Source organism: Marasmius oreades, chromosome 1 (assembly GCF_018924745.1).
Source record: "Marasmius oreades isolate 03SP1 chromosome 1, whole genome shotgun sequence".
NCBI lineage: Eukaryota > Fungi > Basidiomycota > Agaricomycetes > Agaricales > Marasmiaceae > Marasmius > Marasmius oreades.
The window spans coordinates 5,761,836-5,777,751 of NC_057323.1; the positions used below are offsets into that span (position 1 = coordinate 5,761,836).

At 46.1% G+C, this 15,916-nt stretch overlaps 4 protein-coding genes across 4 annotated transcripts; 2 read left to right on the forward strand and 2 right to left on the reverse strand.

Annotated features, from left to right (window-relative positions):
• Positions 1 to 4,039: 4,039 nt before the first annotated feature.
• E1B28_002009 (uncharacterized protein) lies at positions 4,040 to 5,513 on the forward strand (the record flags this gene model as incomplete). The annotated part of the gene is made up of 10 exons (XM_043147991.1): positions 4,040 to 4,080; positions 4,145 to 4,157; positions 4,216 to 4,270; positions 4,330 to 4,527; positions 4,585 to 4,667; positions 4,718 to 4,825; positions 4,885 to 4,944; positions 4,999 to 5,080; positions 5,149 to 5,160; positions 5,218 to 5,513. 10 exons carry the CDS (start codon positions 4,040 to 4,042, stop codon positions 5,511 to 5,513), a joined length of 948 nt encoding a protein of 315 aa, XP_043016705.1.
• Positions 5,514 to 6,914: 1,401 nt separating this feature from the next.
• On the forward strand, positions 6,915 to 9,108 carry E1B28_002010 (uncharacterized protein; the record flags this gene model as incomplete). The annotated part of the gene is made up of 6 exons (XM_043147992.1): positions 6,915 to 7,097; positions 7,166 to 7,381; positions 7,443 to 7,564; positions 7,623 to 8,280; positions 8,338 to 9,004; positions 9,062 to 9,108. The coding sequence occupies 6 exons, from the start codon at positions 6,915 to 6,917 to the stop codon at positions 9,106 to 9,108; spliced, it is 1,893 nt and encodes a 630-aa protein (XP_043016706.1).
• A 116-nt stretch (positions 9,109 to 9,224) lies between these two features.
• E1B28_002011 (uncharacterized protein) lies at positions 9,225 to 11,669 on the reverse strand (the record flags this gene model as incomplete). Its single annotated transcript, XM_043147993.1, has 11 exons — positions 9,225 to 10,001; positions 10,058 to 10,253; positions 10,313 to 10,576; positions 10,630 to 10,641; positions 10,695 to 10,738; positions 10,791 to 10,816; positions 10,869 to 11,096; positions 11,148 to 11,185; positions 11,229 to 11,355; positions 11,411 to 11,522; positions 11,574 to 11,669. The coding sequence occupies 11 exons, from the start codon at positions 11,667 to 11,669 to the stop codon at positions 9,225 to 9,227; spliced, it is 1,920 nt and encodes a 639-aa protein (XP_043016707.1).
• Positions 11,670 to 14,258: 2,589 nt separating this feature from the next.
• On the reverse strand, positions 14,259 to 15,190 carry E1B28_002012 (uncharacterized protein). Its single transcript, XM_043147994.1, has 2 exons — positions 14,915 to 15,190; positions 14,259 to 14,858 (listed from the first exon to the last, which is right to left on the reverse strand). The coding sequence occupies exons 1-2, from the start codon at positions 15,077 to 15,079 to the stop codon at positions 14,325 to 14,327; spliced, it is 699 nt and encodes a 232-aa protein (XP_043016708.1). The 5' UTR covers positions 15,080 to 15,190; the 3' UTR covers positions 14,259 to 14,324.
• Between the last annotated feature and the right edge of the window lie 726 nt (positions 15,191 to 15,916).

Below are 15,916 nucleotides of genomic sequence, written 5' to 3' on the forward strand. Positions count from 1 at the left end.
AGTGCTGGCACGCCTAGGGTCCTTGACAAATATCTCGTTACTCAAACCAAGGCTCCCCCCACCCGTTTCCGGTATCCCGGTATCCTGATGCCGTTGTTCGTGGCGCAGTTCAACGTCCAACCTTTGCGGGAATTAATTATCGTTCGAGGGCTGCCGAGGCTCCACTCCCGGGGAGGAAGCAAAAAATCAGAAAACTTCATCCCCTCTGTTGCCGACGCAATAATCGTACCATGGTTTGGTTTTCTTTTGCGAAGAGCCCTCCCCTGAACTCCTTCTCTCCGGGATTATCGCAAGCCGTTGTTATACGCAGTGACACTCTGAGGATGGTCACTTGAGAAGTATAAACCATCCTCCTACATCACCATTTTGAAACACGGTGGAAAATTAATCCGACCAGAGGTTCAACGATGTAGATGACTTCTTCATGCAACGTCAGACGATCTTGCGCCAATGTTGGTACGGAACCAAAGCCTCTCTTTTCCTGGACCCCGCTTTAACTGACCTCAATGATTGGCAACTTAACAGAAGGCCGAAAATTGTGAGTCGCGGCCTACTTAGTACTGACTAGGTTACCAGTCACCGTTCACGTTCAATTCTCACCTCGATCCCCAGGTCCCTTTCCTAACGATGCGACGAGAAAAGACCTACCTCCGACCAATGTACCCAACGAGCTCACCTTCTCCAAGGAGAAGAAGAAGAAAGACTTGAATGCAAATGTGCAGATTTTACGGGGAAGACTGGATCTGACGTGCTTCAAGAGAGGATTTAAGGCTATGGTCCTGAAACTAGGTTAAGGGAACTCGAAGCACCAGCCCTGGAAGTGGAGCAAGGCTCTATACGGTTATTTCAACCGTATCCCGGTATGTTGTTCTGCTGAAAACAAAAAAGCAAACCTCTGATTCTCTAGTGTTTGTATATAAGATCGTGGGCAACCTCTTTCAGAATTGTCGTTGGAGAAACGGTAATCGCTGTACGTGGTAACTCCGCCCTATCCTCGATACAATACCCGTAACTCGAGCGATGGTTTACCCACGGCATAGATCCTGTTTTATCCCAATTTATCCTAATCGTTCGACCTCGGATTGGTCCTTAACCCAACCCGTTTCTGGGACACCGATAGCGCATCCTGAGGACAATTTAAACCCCCGGCCTCCTCGCCACTGCTTACCTGCTCGGTTCACATCTCCGGAGTCAGAATCGTCGGAGTTGGTGGAACAGAGTCTACCCCGACGGCAACACCAACGCCAACGCCAACAATACCTCTCCCATACCCTATCGGAAGTCCCACAGATGTTAAACTCCACCCATTCAGATCGTGTTGTACGTTATATCCAAGCAGAGGTGCGTACTTTTTCGATATTGGCCGGATGGTAGAGGGAATCGGGACGTATCACTTGAATAAAGCTGTTCCGGTGTTGATTGGAGCAGGATTGCATTGATATTGGGGTGGGATTGGAAATACCAGTACCTTTACCTCTCACTCTCATCAGACGAGGATACCTCGGCATAACTCGGCGTAATTCCGAATGCCGTAATTATGGCACCCTTGCCGTCTTTTACCTCCTTCAAATTGCACCATCACTGGTCTGTTTCTGTTTTCTCTCAAAGCACGCAACCAAATATTCAAATATTCACCGACGGGTAAACGTTAAAACGTTAACGCTTCGTGAACGCTTATAAATGATGTAAGTTCTTGTTCTTGGCCTTCTTTGGTTTCTCTCAGCCGCTCAGCCGCACCAAGTTCACGTTAATATCCAATTGAGCGGCCGTAGTATTGAGCACCAAGTATTGCCACTTACTGCACCAAAGCAACTACAGTACGGGTAACGGGTTTGTTGACGTCCAAGGTCGTTCGTTTTTCGTTTTTCGCTTACGGCTGCCAGCGATCTCGATTCTCCAGCGTCATTAGTCGTTTTTTGGAGGGGGGGGGCGGTGATTTGCGGGGAGTGCTGCGGGTACTATCAGATGGCAGGGATAATTATGGTACCATCCGCCCTGAATCCGACACCCATGGCAAATGATTCACTGGCAGACGTTGTTGTATCGGGTGAATGGAGAATGGTACAAACTTGGTGCGTGTATATTCATAATTCCTGTACATTCCGCTGTGTTTGCCGAGCCTCCAACTTGTTCGACAAGAGTACGTTCTCTCGTCGAGCACCGAAGAAGAGATACATTTAGTATTTACAGTGGGACGAATTATCTTTCTCCAAGGGGGTTAAAACTGCCCGGGAAACCGGGATCAGGACAGAAAAACGGTCCCCTTTTCAAGTTTTTCGACTACCAAGCGACTGGCACGCCTAGTAGCGGCCTTTGGACAAAATATCATCGTTAACTCGATCCAAAGCGCCCGGTTATCTCGATACGCTATTCATGGCAACAGTTCAACGGTTCAACGTTTCATTCAACCTTTTGAGAGAATTGAAATTAATTATCGTTCGAGGCGATTGAACGTTGAGGCCGGGGTTCCACGTTTCCACTCCAGGGGGCAGCAAAAAAAAACAAAGCCTTATTCCTCTCTGTCGACCGGGCGGCGCATGTCGCACGATCATCGTAACCATCATGGTTTACGTTTTTTCTTTGGAGGCTTCCTCCGGGATTATCCGGCAAGCCGTTGTTGGCTTATACACAACAAGACTCTGAGAGCCGTAGGTAAAAGTATAAAAATCTCCTCGGTGACTCCTACATCACCGTCGACCAGAGGACCAAGGGGTGTCGATGCCTTTCACGCAATGTTCAGGCGATCTTGCACCTTGAATTGTCGGTACGTACACGTACTAAGGAAACGAACTCAAAGAAGAAGAGAATTTTTTAACCGGTTGTGTCGCCCTGATTTTCAAAGAAACACAAAACTTAGAAACGCGACCATGCGCCGACGCATATAGGAGTAGGCACGAGACACATGTACGTTTGGACTTCAGAATCCTGCAGTCAGTAACTCTACATCTAAGACTCGAACAGATACGCTAGCAATATAAATGATACCCAACGGTGGGGCACGGCTTTGTGTTCTGGGGGGATGGATTTTCATCGGAGAGTCATAATCAGGGGTGTACACGGTCAGTTGCACTGCGATCACGGATCTTGTCAAGTTCCCCCCTTACGTGATGAGTTTCTATTCTTGCCGCCGGTGAATCAACTTTTCCAGAAAGTCGTGGTACGTGTACACAAGTACCAATTACCCGTGCCACTGACGTCTGGTCCGATAGTTTGAATTCAAAAGACTAAAGTAAAAAGACGGTAAGCGTGTCTTGCATTCCATTTCAATAAACCGTACTGTACCTAGTGCAGCTGAATTATTCTTCACAACTTGAAAGTCAAGAAGTGCCATTGGAAAAAAGCACGGTTGTCGGCCTTTGCCATATTTGATCGGCTACGAATGCTTGACACTGGACATGACACCGGGAGAAGCGCGCCAATGACCGAACAGTGTTACTGGACTGGCAGAAATATAATATAGCGACAGGACTCCACGCCAAGGAAGGAAGTAACGAATTGAAACTAGTCACATGGCCTACTAAACTTTTGCACACATGTTGAATGGATTTCACGCCAAGGAGAGAGTAATCAATTAAAGCGGTCATACGGATCATTTGCACACATATTGAATGATGTCATGGAGTTGTTGAGCTCTCGCAGCTCGCGCTCTTGAACTTCAAGCATTTATGAAGCACTTATGGATTCTTGGTTCGACATTATCGGGTTAATTTACCCTGCACAACCACAAGTCTCTTGTGCTCAGATTCAAGGACCCACAATTTACTGCTAGAGGACAAAGGTAAATATCCATGGCAAGCCAAAATATAAAAATAAACAAAGTTCAGTTGGAAGGATATCACAGATACTTCAAAACTGACTGATGGAAAAGAGCTGTGTTCTCGGGACAATGTGGATTCTATTCTGATCTGGAGCACACAAGCCTCAATGATAGAAAGGGTGTCATTAATACTAAGTGCCTGCCTGGATGGTATTAAAAAGACAGAACTCTCAAGATTCAATTGTAGTTCAATTCCTCACTTCTACCCTCCTTTTGTTCAAGATGATATCTGAAAGAGATGTGCCTGTACACCCTCCTGCAACGTATGTTCCACATATATCTTTTCACTTTTTAATCTCACCACTCCAACCCTTGAATTTTGAGCAGTGCTGGATATCATGTAGGAATCATCACCTTGCAATGTTCACTGGCTAGATAATACTTATCTTATCAACCAGGTTATAGGATATTTCTTGAACTGGGGGTTTTTTGGTGCCCTATGTGTTCAAGTCTGTGAGTCTCCTATTCCACTCCTTCTATGTTGTTTGGAAATTAAAGCTTTCACTGTATAGTCCTCTTCTATTGGGCATTTCCAAAAGACAGACTATTCTTGAAATTAGTTGTTTATGGCCTGTTTGCCTTGGATATCATTCAAACTGCACTTATCACCAGAGATGCTTTCTTCAAGTTTGGCACTCATTTTGGCAATGTCACCACATTTGCTTCCCTGGAGAATCTCTGGCTCTCAGTTTTTGTTATAAATGCTATTAGTATGTTGCAAATAAATTCTTCCAATTTTTCCCCTACTTATCCTCTCAACTCTCTAGGTGGCACTATTGTCCAGCTATTCTTTGCTTATCGGATCTCAGTCTTGTCCAAATCCAGAATTCTAGGGGGACTAGTTGCTCTTGTTAGTAAATGTCTTTCGTCTGGAACCTGATTCTAACTCTGTACTTGTAGCTGGCTGTTGCTGGATGTGCAGCTGGTATGGCAAGTGGTATTCGGGCCAAAATCAGTCCACTCACCAATCTGGGAACTATTGCTATTAGTACAAAGACTGAATTTAGTGTGCGTATCTCCTTTCTTGTCTGAAGTCTTTTTGGGCTGTCTGATATTTGCCAATACAGGTCTGGCTATCTATTAGTGCAGCCTGTGATATTCTTATTACAACCTCCATGGTCACAATTGTGAGATTATTCTCAGTTGAAGTTTATTCTCAGAGACTTATAATGATTCAATAGCTCTCCAGGAACAGAGGCACTGGTCTTAATCCTGAGACTGATCATGCTATTAAAAAGATAATTTGGTTGACTGTTGAGACAGGTGGGCTTTTTTTAACAATTAAAATGATTTATTCTTTGTGCTAACAATGGTTTTCAACTAACTTATAGGGACCCTCACCAGTAAGATATTAAACTTCCTAGCTTGATTGACTATTGGTTACTGACTGTTTTTCCTAGCTGTGGTTGCCATTCTCACCATGGCATTAACTATTGCTTTCCCTGAGAAGGCCTACTGCAACATATTGATGGACATCATTGGAAAAATCTACTCCAACAATTTCCTGGTTATCCTCAACCGGAGAATCAGAATCCTGGATGGAAGGAGTAATATTACCCAGTCAGCAACTCAGCAAGACAGTTTCCGCTTCTCTCCCCCAACCACAAAGAGGTCTGGCACAAGTGAAACAACAGAGGTCAAGATTGAGCGGCAAGTTTGGCCTGAGAACAACTATTCTAGGGAAGATGACATGTAGTTCTTTCATTTCTGGTAAGTCAAGCGATTTTAAGTGGCTTTATAAAGTAAAGCTGACTCTTTGTTGCATTGATCACTCACTTCCAGATGTCTATTATGAACATCCTTGTTGATCTGGGAATGATATAATTCAGGTTTTTGGTGATGGTGGCAACTGCTTGTAGTAGTACATTGGCTTTTTTATTTAACCAGTAGGACCCCTGAGGAGTGTATTCATTTACATTTTTGTTTTTTTCATTTCCTGAGCCATGCGATTAGGGTGTAAGTTCTAAATTCAATCAACAGCAACAACATGGTTTGTTTACGCCGCATGTTCACATTCCAATAATCGGTATTTAATATTGAATATTGATAATTAACTACTGACTATCTACTAGTTCTTGTACCTGCAGCCCTCACGTAGACGTTGACATTCGATTTTTTGGCATTTAACGTATTTTCGTTCCTCGTTTCGGCCGTGATCTCAATCTGCCAAGACTCGGCAGTCCAGCGTCGTCTTCAGCGGTGATTTGCTGTTCCGACTGCGGAAGCTGCGGGTTAGTAGCAATGGTTGTGGTGCCATCCGCTTCTGAGTCTTGAGTAGCGCGTAAAGCATCGGTATGTTCTCCACCCCGACTCTTCCGTTATTAAATCATTGTTTTTTTCCATGGTAGTTTTCAATTTTACGAAACCACAGTAGGAGATTGAAGAGACCCCCGAGCTGGTTCTTCTACTTGCTACTACACTGGAAAATGCGAAAAATTCTCGTATCGTTCTCCTTTCCCCAAAAATCCCAGTCCTGGGATCGTGCAATCCATTGAAATTGTACGGCTAAGATTCGAATTTATGGCGTCGCGTGTCGGGAGAGGTATTGATGCGTATTCCTGTACATACCGCCTTCCTCGACCGATGTTTTCTCAACTCAGTCCCGAAAAGGGAATTCCGTTGGACCTAGTAGCTGTATCGAGAGGCTATTCTCTGCTTGTTGCTTTTTGTCAGACGAAACCTGTCATTCGGGGCGGGTCTTCTCCAAGGTGTGCCTCGTATTGCTCCCTCTTTCGAGAAGGTGTTTAGGTTTATGTATGTTCTCTCGATTCCAGGCAGAAGAGGATGCGCATGACGAATTGCATCTTTGCTCCAAGGTCAGGACAGAACCGTGACGCCCTTCCAAGTTGACTCGTTGTTACTCAATCCACGGCCCGTGTAGCCGGTTTCCCGACGCCGTCATTCGTGGCGCTGTTCTTTTACGATAATTATCGTTCGAGCTTGAGATTCCATACCCGAGGGAAACAAAAAATGATCCTTATCCCTCTCTCTCGACCGCAATCGTACCATGTTCGATTTGTCTTTTTGGAGAGCCTCCCCATCGAGTCCGGGATTATCGCAAAGCTTTGTTATGGACACTCTCTGAGGCGTTTAGTAGATGTATAAAGACCTCCTAGAACTGGAAAAACACGGCAAACAGAATAAAGGATGTCTTCTGCACGCAATGTCAGGCGATCCTGTGCGAACTGTCGGTATGGAACCAAGGTTCTCTCTTTTCCAAGATCCCGCTTTAACTGACCTCGACGATTCTGATTTTTGGAAAAATAGAAGGCTGAAAATTGTGAGTCGGGGCATACCAGTTAGGTTACCAGTGACCGTTCACGTTTAATACTCACTTTACTTTGATAGCGATGTGACGAGGCAAGACCTATCTGCGGCCAATGTACCCGAAGAGCTCATCTTCTCCAAGGCGAAGAATGCGAGTATGCAGATTTTTCGGGGAGGACTGAATCTGAAGTGCTCCAAGAGAGGATTTATGGTCTTGAAGCGAGGATAAGGGACCTCGAAGCACCGAAACCAGAGCGAGGTTCTCTGCGCCTATTTCAACCGTATCCTGAGGGTCAAGTATGTTTGTTCATTAGTGAGGGCGGCCAGTTGAAGTCTTAAGAGAATGTTCTGGTTTTAGGATCGTGGCCAATCCTCTCAAGTAACGGAAGCTAGTTCAAATAGCCTGGAACACATCCACGCATCTACACCATTGGTACCTACGCAACTTCCGGAATTGTCGTTGGAGAGACACCAGTCGCTGTACGTGTTCCTACCCTATCTTCGATACGATACACGATGAGTCATTGGTTTACCGCAGCCTAAAGTCTGTTTTATCCCAATCATTCAACCTCGGATTTTTCCTAAACCCTACTCGTTTCTGGGACACGGCACCGGGACACCCTTCGGACAGCCTAACCCCCGGCCTGCTCGGCACAATTTATGTGCTCGGGTCACATCTTCAATCTTCGGCTTCGGAGTCAGAATTAGAATCAGAGTCGGGGGAACAGCGTCCATCCCAACTCCAACTCCAACTCCAACTCCAACACTCCCTTCCCCGTTCCCTATCGGAAGTCCCGACCATGTTAAACTCGACCCATCCACACCGTACTGTACATTCTATCCAAGCAGAGGTCCTATTAAGCACTTATTTTTTCGATACTGGCCGGATGGTAGAGGGGATGTATCACTTGAATCAAGCTGTTTCAGTGGTGATTGGTGCTGGATTAGATCGACATCGGGGTGGGGTCGGAAGCCGAAGTGCCGTTACCTCTAACCCTCACTCTCATCAGGGGATTGGGATTGGGATTGGGATGTCGCCCCCTCGGCAGGCCATCGAGGAAGGAGAGAGGATCAACGCGTTTTGGATGGTGTATATGCTCAGCAATGTTTGGGGAGCTATGGTTGGTAGTTATGCATTCGAGGGGATCGGTACGCCTTGGGGGCAGTTTGATTTGACTGACTATGAACAAGTGCTAGTGAGTAGTCATTAGGAGGGATAGCTTGAACATTACTAATGTCCCTACCCTTCGCAGTACGGGGTACATGCACTGGCACTGTGTGCTGAAAGTTCGATTCTACTCAATAGAGCAGCGACACTTACATCAAGCTTTGACTCTAGTCCGTCCCTTTCCCTTCCTTCAGTGTATACCAACCTTGGCTCATTCGATCCTCCAGATTTATCAGACACGGAAAAAAGACAATTCTTCGACTCGTTCAAAGCGCTCGACAACCTTATCGACTCTTTCATCACCTCCCGACTTCCTCCAACAGCCATGGATGGAGTAGACCGTAACGCAGACCCCACATCTCAAGGGTTCAGCGGGTTCGGGTTCAGTGTAGTCCTGTTGACTCATACAATCGCATATACCTCATGTATCCAACTCCACTCGCTATTCATCCACACCGACCCACAATCCCTGGCTAAATCGCTCGTATCGGCGAAGGCTTCTGTGCAGCTCCTGAGACAAGGGCAAGCGTCTAGTAACGGTGGTAATGGTAATGTGCGGTCGTCGGCGTTCGTGGTGCCGATATTAGGGATGTTGTGGACGAGTATCGGAATGGTCTTTTTGAAGGAGATCGAATTTTCCCGGCTTCGTCGCAGGGGAGGTGGAGATGTAGATAGAGAGGGCGAAATGATGTTGGATCTGGAGTGGTTGTTGAAGACGATGAGAGGATTCTCGGGAAGGTCGGTTCTTATGCGTAAGTCCTTTTTTTACATATCGAAAACGGTCCTGAAAAAAATCTTCTTGAATACAGGGAACCAGTACACGTTATTACAGGAGGCGTTGAAACAATTGACCTAGAATAAGAATACTGTCCACGTATAGATTTCAAAACAAATTAGAGTGCCCCCCAAATTCCAATCAACCAAAGCGAAATCAAACCTGTCCTAATGTGTCCTTGCAACACGCATTATCAACTACCCAATCTGACTCTCCGGATACGCTGGCGGCATTTCATTTTGCAAGGATTCAGCTTGTAACCGCGCGTTCAAGATTCTAGCCATCTCTGCCGTCGACATGATATTGAACCTCGCGTGTGGGTCCTCGTTGAGTGGGACACCAGAATCGACTTCTCCGACCTCCCGTTGAACATTTGAGGGCGTCACGGTAGGTTCTTGGACAGGAGACCTCGGAGGAGGACATAACCGAGATTTCACACGCATTCCTCGTGATACCAGAGATACCGGAGATGTCCCAGGGGTGGTCCTGTCCCCTTGCGGAGAGTACAAAGTACTCAACCACTGTTTGCGTTTAACTCGAGTTATCGGTGATATGGGAGAAGTGTCGCCGCTGGAACCTGGTATCTGGAATGGAGAGATCAGGTATGATATAGATGGAAGTTTCCCGAGTCCCCGCCTCCTCCTCCTTCTGCGAATACAAAGGCATGCGGTCAACCCCGAAAGCAGGCCAATGAATGCTAAACCCCCGACAACTCCTCCTGCTATTTCGCCAGATTTGGTCGCGTTTTTGGTCCCGGGTGATGACGCTCCTGAACCTGTTCCTGACGGTGGCTTGCCATTGCCTCCTGGACTCGTGCTGTTGTCGGGATTGATAGCCTGAACAAAGACCATAGCAGCGTATGTTTGGTTTGATTTGCTGAGACTTCGTTGCGGTATTCGGTCGAGAGGTCCGGTCCCTGGGTCTACGTATATATTTGATTGTTCGAGGGTCGAATTGTCGAGCAGGGCATTATACTAAGTACTCGATTTGATGAGATGTGGAGCGACAGTAGGGCAACGTTACCACTTACTTGAACAGTGATGAATTCTTTCACATATTCCCTCATCGTCGGATGGACTTGATTCCTCTTGTACGCCGTCGCAAGCCCTCGTACCAGGTACGCGTCACCTGATGGAAAGCCCAATGGTACCCCTGACAATTGTATCACCCCATCCAGCTGTTTACTGTCCCGGTAGACGGTGGAAGAATTGATTGCGTCTTGAAGGCTATTCACAATGGGAATCAGACATATACCCAAGAGGAAGAGCAACTTAAACCACTCAACAGGCCATCGATCGATGTATCATTTGTGCTAGACGCGAGGATAGACAGTCCCTCAATGATAGTTCCGGTATCTGGAAACCATGCCGGAAAACCTGTACTAAGGCAGAAGCCATCATTGACATTCTCCAAGGCAAAGACGGATTTCTCGTTTTGAGGGCCGTTTGAGTGGGGAAAGTATGAGAAATTCTTGAGAAATTGTAGGGTTCGGTTGGCGTATTGAGTGTACGTGTTGTTCGAGGTTAACTCCCCCAATAAGGCTGACAGGCTGGGCAAGTATAAGTGTTCGATATACACATAGAAATACGCCAGGTTCCTCACGTAAAGAAGGCCCTAATCTGAGAGTTTGAGCAGTGTAGGATGTATAGAGAAAAAACTTCACCTACGCGGAAGGGGAAGAATCCACCAACCCGTTCGTCGAATTCGTGTTCTTCCCGACATCAATTAGAACCAGAATATATGAGGATGTGATCGGAACATACTGAGAATACGCCACCGAGTAATGATTCTGCCAATATTCAAGCATAAGCTAGTCAAAACGGTACCAATCATGCACTCACTTCCATTGCATTCGGTTCGAAGAGATAGGGACTTTCGAGCCGATTTCTTAGATTCAATTTCTTCGTCTGAGATGGAGTATGACCTCCCAAAATCCCATAACTGTTGCGCTATCGTCATGTAGCGGTCATCTTGATAGGCGATATATGCTTTGCTGGCGGCATATCCATACTCCCTCCATACAGAGTGCGATTTAAGTATGTAGGAACCCGTTGAAATGATGATGCAACCTACATAAAGGTGAACAGAGTAGCCTGATCTCGTATATGATGTCAGCGCACAAAAAGTTTCGAATAGAAGGAAGGGCTGACACTGATAACTATACTCAGTATAAAAACAAAGGAGTCTTTATAAAAACATACTCTGATGCATTCATTACTTCTGCCGACACCTGAGTCAGCTGAACTTGCAAAAAATCTCGATATGTGGTGTTGTGGGTTAGGATATCGTATTCTGCCATCTGGGAGTGGAGAACAGGTGTTATCGAAACTAGATATAGATTTGGAGTTCAGTACATGTTCTTGATCTCAAAGATAAACCTCACAGTGGTCACCAAACGTCAAGATTCCATTGCTATTTGGTGGTACAGCGTCCGTGTCTATGTCAATCGCGGCACTTGCCAAAGTTACAAGTTCTTCATATGTGCGTTCTTTGGTCTGCATTAACAGTTTAGTTTCGCCAAATGTTGACAGTAGTACAAATCATACCAAGTTGGCTGACGTCACTGAAGGCAGGGATGGAGACTGTGCAAGAACAGCCTTGAGAATTAGGGGGGAAAGATAAAACCAATGAGAGAAAACCATGAAATGAGTAGCGAGTGAATGGTAGGTTAGCCAGGTGGTATTGAAAAGATTGACACTCAGTGACCGAAAGGTTCATGGAAAGGGGAGGAATACTTGGCAGCTCTCACTACCCGGTGGATGCACCAACACAGCAAGGGCGGGGGAACAAACCTCGAGGAATACACGCGGTTTCAAGTGAGGGGGACGAAAGGAAATTTGACCCCTGGAGTATTGACAGTTATAAATATATGGGCTATTAATGGCATCTGGCATCTCGTGTGAGCAACAAGAATTATTTAGGTCGCAGCCGAGAAACAATCACCAGATTTGAAGCAACGGATCTGTCATAGTTCCTGAGAAAAGATAAGACGGGCGTAACTCCACAGGCTTCCGCCCTAGCATGAATCAAAACTGGGGAGACGACGCCGATCCTTCACGATTCCGGTGTCACGAGCCACTGAATAGCATATGGGGTGCCCGGAGCTTCCTACGAGGTGACCATGTCCCATCGTCGTGGCGACGGCGCACTGGTAATGAAGGAAGGAAGACAGGCTTCGCCTACATTGCTAGTGAAAAGACGAAAAGAATTTGGAAAGAAACCTTCGATGACATGACAACGACGTATGTGTGAAAATGATCCAGACATAAAAAAATCAGTAAATTTGAAAAATAATCGGTAATAAAGAAGATAGAGAGCTAACACTTCGGAGTTCCAACTTGCACTGACCATCAATAGCGGGGCGTACGACGGAAAATATTGCATCTAACTAAAAAAACACCAGGTCAGAAATAGATTCTGTCAAGATAGTACAGGAAGCAACAAAAATTGCAAAACGGGATCATCGACTCGGCACGGTGTATTAGACTGAGTTCGAGTCTTAGTGATACCCTCTTATCTCCTCACACCTCCTCACAGAACCTAATACCGTAAAACCTCAGATAGTTTTGCATAATGTTCGCTTACCTGTAGGAGTCCGCGGAGTACTTCTTGCTATCTGTCCATCAATATCCAGCCGCCGTCTCGACCTAAACTAAACAAAGAATCAGATGCCCCGTCAACACTAGATGTCTGATGTTTCCGGTATCAAACGGCGGGAACCACTGACAGCGCCGGTGCTGAGCATTCTGGAAGGGTGATATCAGTAGCCGACGATATTGACTCGACGTCAACAACAGTCGAGGGAAGATTGCCTAGTTCGTGGGACAATCAGGATTGACTCCACCAGAACTAGTAAAGGGCGTTCGTTGCAACTTCAGGTGAAAACACACACACAAGAAATTTGGAATCCGACCCTCCCACGAGTACTAGAGTTTCCTCAACCGGATTTATCGTCAGATTAATGTCCGTCAATTGCACGATTCGACCTTTAAAGGCAGGCGCGTCCGCATAGAGATCGGAGCTTCGACCGAAATCGCCGAAATGTCCAAGGCAGGGGTTTTCGAGGATACGAAACCCTCCGTTCTAAAGAAGTGCTGGAAGTCAGCATCCTCGTAGCACCCAATGCCATCCGCCTGAAACTCACTTATCCCTGAAACCCACTGAGCGTCCAGGTACGATCCTGCCAAAACGTTCGCCAGTGTTGACATATGCTGTTCCTGAAGGAAAAAAGAAAAGAGTAAGAGCTCAATTTTCAATTCGGGTAGGATACATATAGGACTGCTCTACACTGAAAATCCTCACTAGCACCTGAGTCAATTGTGCGGGTGTACGAGGGTAATGAACGACTAGGAACATGAATGAAAACCGACTGATAGGATGCAAGTGCTCACACTGCTTCTTGATCATTGTTTATACCATTATCCTCGTTTGGCTTCCAGGTATCACTAAGTTCTGTTCGTCCGAGGCCAACCGGTAGCGTAGAAAGACATGGCGAATCCCTTTGGAACAAGGCATACAATCGACCCTATAGAATACCTGGCCGCTTGGGGGGGCAAAAGCTTGGGAATGGAAATGGGAGGCACTCTTGATACGACCTTAGCGAATAAGGAAAGGTGGACTATGCACACAAAATAATTAACGGGTGTTATCGACGTACTATGCTCGAGTTACTCACCGAGCGTCGAACAAGCGCGTGCCGTTCTTCTTTAAACCAACGAGAACACTCCAGACCGTGCTATTTGACTTTGAGCCGTAAAATTATTGAGTCTGTAATCCTTCTGAACGATTGTCGCTCGACGCTGGCGGCTGAATGTATCGCAGACTAACCGGAGCGAGGGGAACGTCATCAGAATTTCCGATTCCTCTACCTCTTTCCTATCCTGTACCCACAAATTTCTTTTCTATTGACTACTATCTTTCATTGATGCGTTAGACCGAGAAGGTTCGTGCTTCGTTGAGGCGTTGATGGCGTCGTGGTTTCGTGGTCGTTTGAGATTGAGGAGTTACGTGACTGTCACGATCAGTAGAATAACTGGCAAATCCCGGGATTGCGATTCGGTCCGGTGGTCCGAACGCCGGGAAGATCACGTTTTCGGCAGGTAATAATTACAGTATACTAATTCGTACAAGGGTTTCTCAAAGTTGTATTTAGGTGAACTAGTGCGTGGATCATCATAAACGCTAATTCTGAACCGTAAGTAGGCTATTCCCGACTGTGCGAAGAATTTTTGACTCAAAGTTACACAAAATCTGCATTTGTTTTTTGGCGCTTTCAAGTACCATACAATACCACTACTTTAGTAGCCATAGACTTTCTTCAGTTCGTTTTTAGTCTCGGCATGGCTCGGGTTGGACATGACTATTTCGACCTCCTTTCCGTTGCTCCGCAGAGTGACCTTATAGGTGTAGTACCCATCACCAAACGTCCCCTTGGTTTCACCATCTGCATCGGTTTTGACATCTCGGAAGGTGGAATTTACAGCATTATTCGCCTTTTCGACTCCCGAGGCATCGACAGTCCACTGATGATACAGGCCAACGGGGGCACCGTTAGACACACCGCGAGGAATGACGAGAGTCAACATCTCGTTTTCCGCGTATTTGAACCAGTTTAGCTTCCCGGTGAACACGGCCGTAGAGCGAAACTGCACCAAATTGTTATACTGTCGTTCCAACTTTGTAGCAGCGGATTGGTTGTTCGCTGGATTGAACAATGACACTTCGATTGTACTGGCATCGCCTGCAACAGTGACATTGAAACCGTAAAAGTCGAAGGTAAAGGTGAGCTTGTATTCATCGTTTTTCGTCGTGACAGAGCTGATAAAACCTAACTACGAAACATTTAGTAGAGAAATCAGGGTAGTCAGTGGCAAGAGGTATTGCATACCTCGTTCACGTTTATTTTTTTGTTCCGATTTGCAGCATCCTGGGTCCATTGCCAAAACGCACAGACTGGATCGTTCAGGGCGAAGCCCGCTGGAAAGACGATGGTAATGGACTCATTGTACGCGAAGGTAGCAAACGTGCCAAGTTTTCCGTTGTAGACTAGCATTGGAATAGAGAGCAGTCTTTTCTGTCGAGGAGGCGTTTGAGACTATGGTCTCATCAACTTCCAAACCCTTCTTATAAACACTGTGCCCCAAAATATCTAAGAACAGGCGCCCCTCGGGCTCCCGTACGACGTGGCATAGAGTGAGAAGCCTTGGGATTCCGCTAGTTCTACTCCAATTGAACATTCGCCTTGGACCAGAGTGTTTACTTACTGTAAAGCGCTACCAACCAATCCGATGTTTTCGCTTTTCATACTCAATATTCAAAAGCGCGGACTAGTACCAGTGGATGACACGAGATCATCGATGACAGCCGGGTAGCAGATCTCGGTAGTTATGTAGAAGAAGAAACAATAGGGACTTGGAGAGTGATAGAAGGAGTTTCGAATAAATGAAGGACAGCAGAGAAAACACTCAACTCGTAATATTTAGAGGCTCTGCACGAGGGAAGATGTGGAAAGAAGAAACGATTTCCTCTCGAACGACAAGTCGACAATGGCCCGGGAATTTGTTTTCATGATTACTGAGTCGTAAAACGCTTTGTCAAATCTCCCCGTTCACCGGATCACCGCTGGGATTACTTTTAATTATGGCATGACTAAGTATTCGAAGTTAGTGCACCAAGTATACTGCTGTCAGAAGTATGAAAAGGGCGCCAGTTCGAATCTAGTTAGCCCATAATCCCATTATGTCAAAGGCCCGGGCCAGAACATTGTCGGCTTTCACTGGGACCTATTTAAACGCCGAGCCCACGACAGCAGGCATTTTGGTGACGGAAGTCGGGCTTTTGTCTAATCGATAATCAATCGATAATAGTTCGTGAGTCATTTCGGAGCATG

Excerpts from the sequence above, each read along its gene's own strand:
- E1B28_002012 (XM_043147994.1), bottom strand. The coding sequence starts at position 15,079 with ATGCTAGTCTACAACGGAAAACTTGGCACGTTTGCTACCTTCGCGTAC. Across the intron at positions 14,859-14,914 it reads AAAAAATAAACGTGAACGAG|TTAGGTTTTATCAGCTCTGT; the intron begins GTATGCAATACC and ends AATGTTTCGTAG.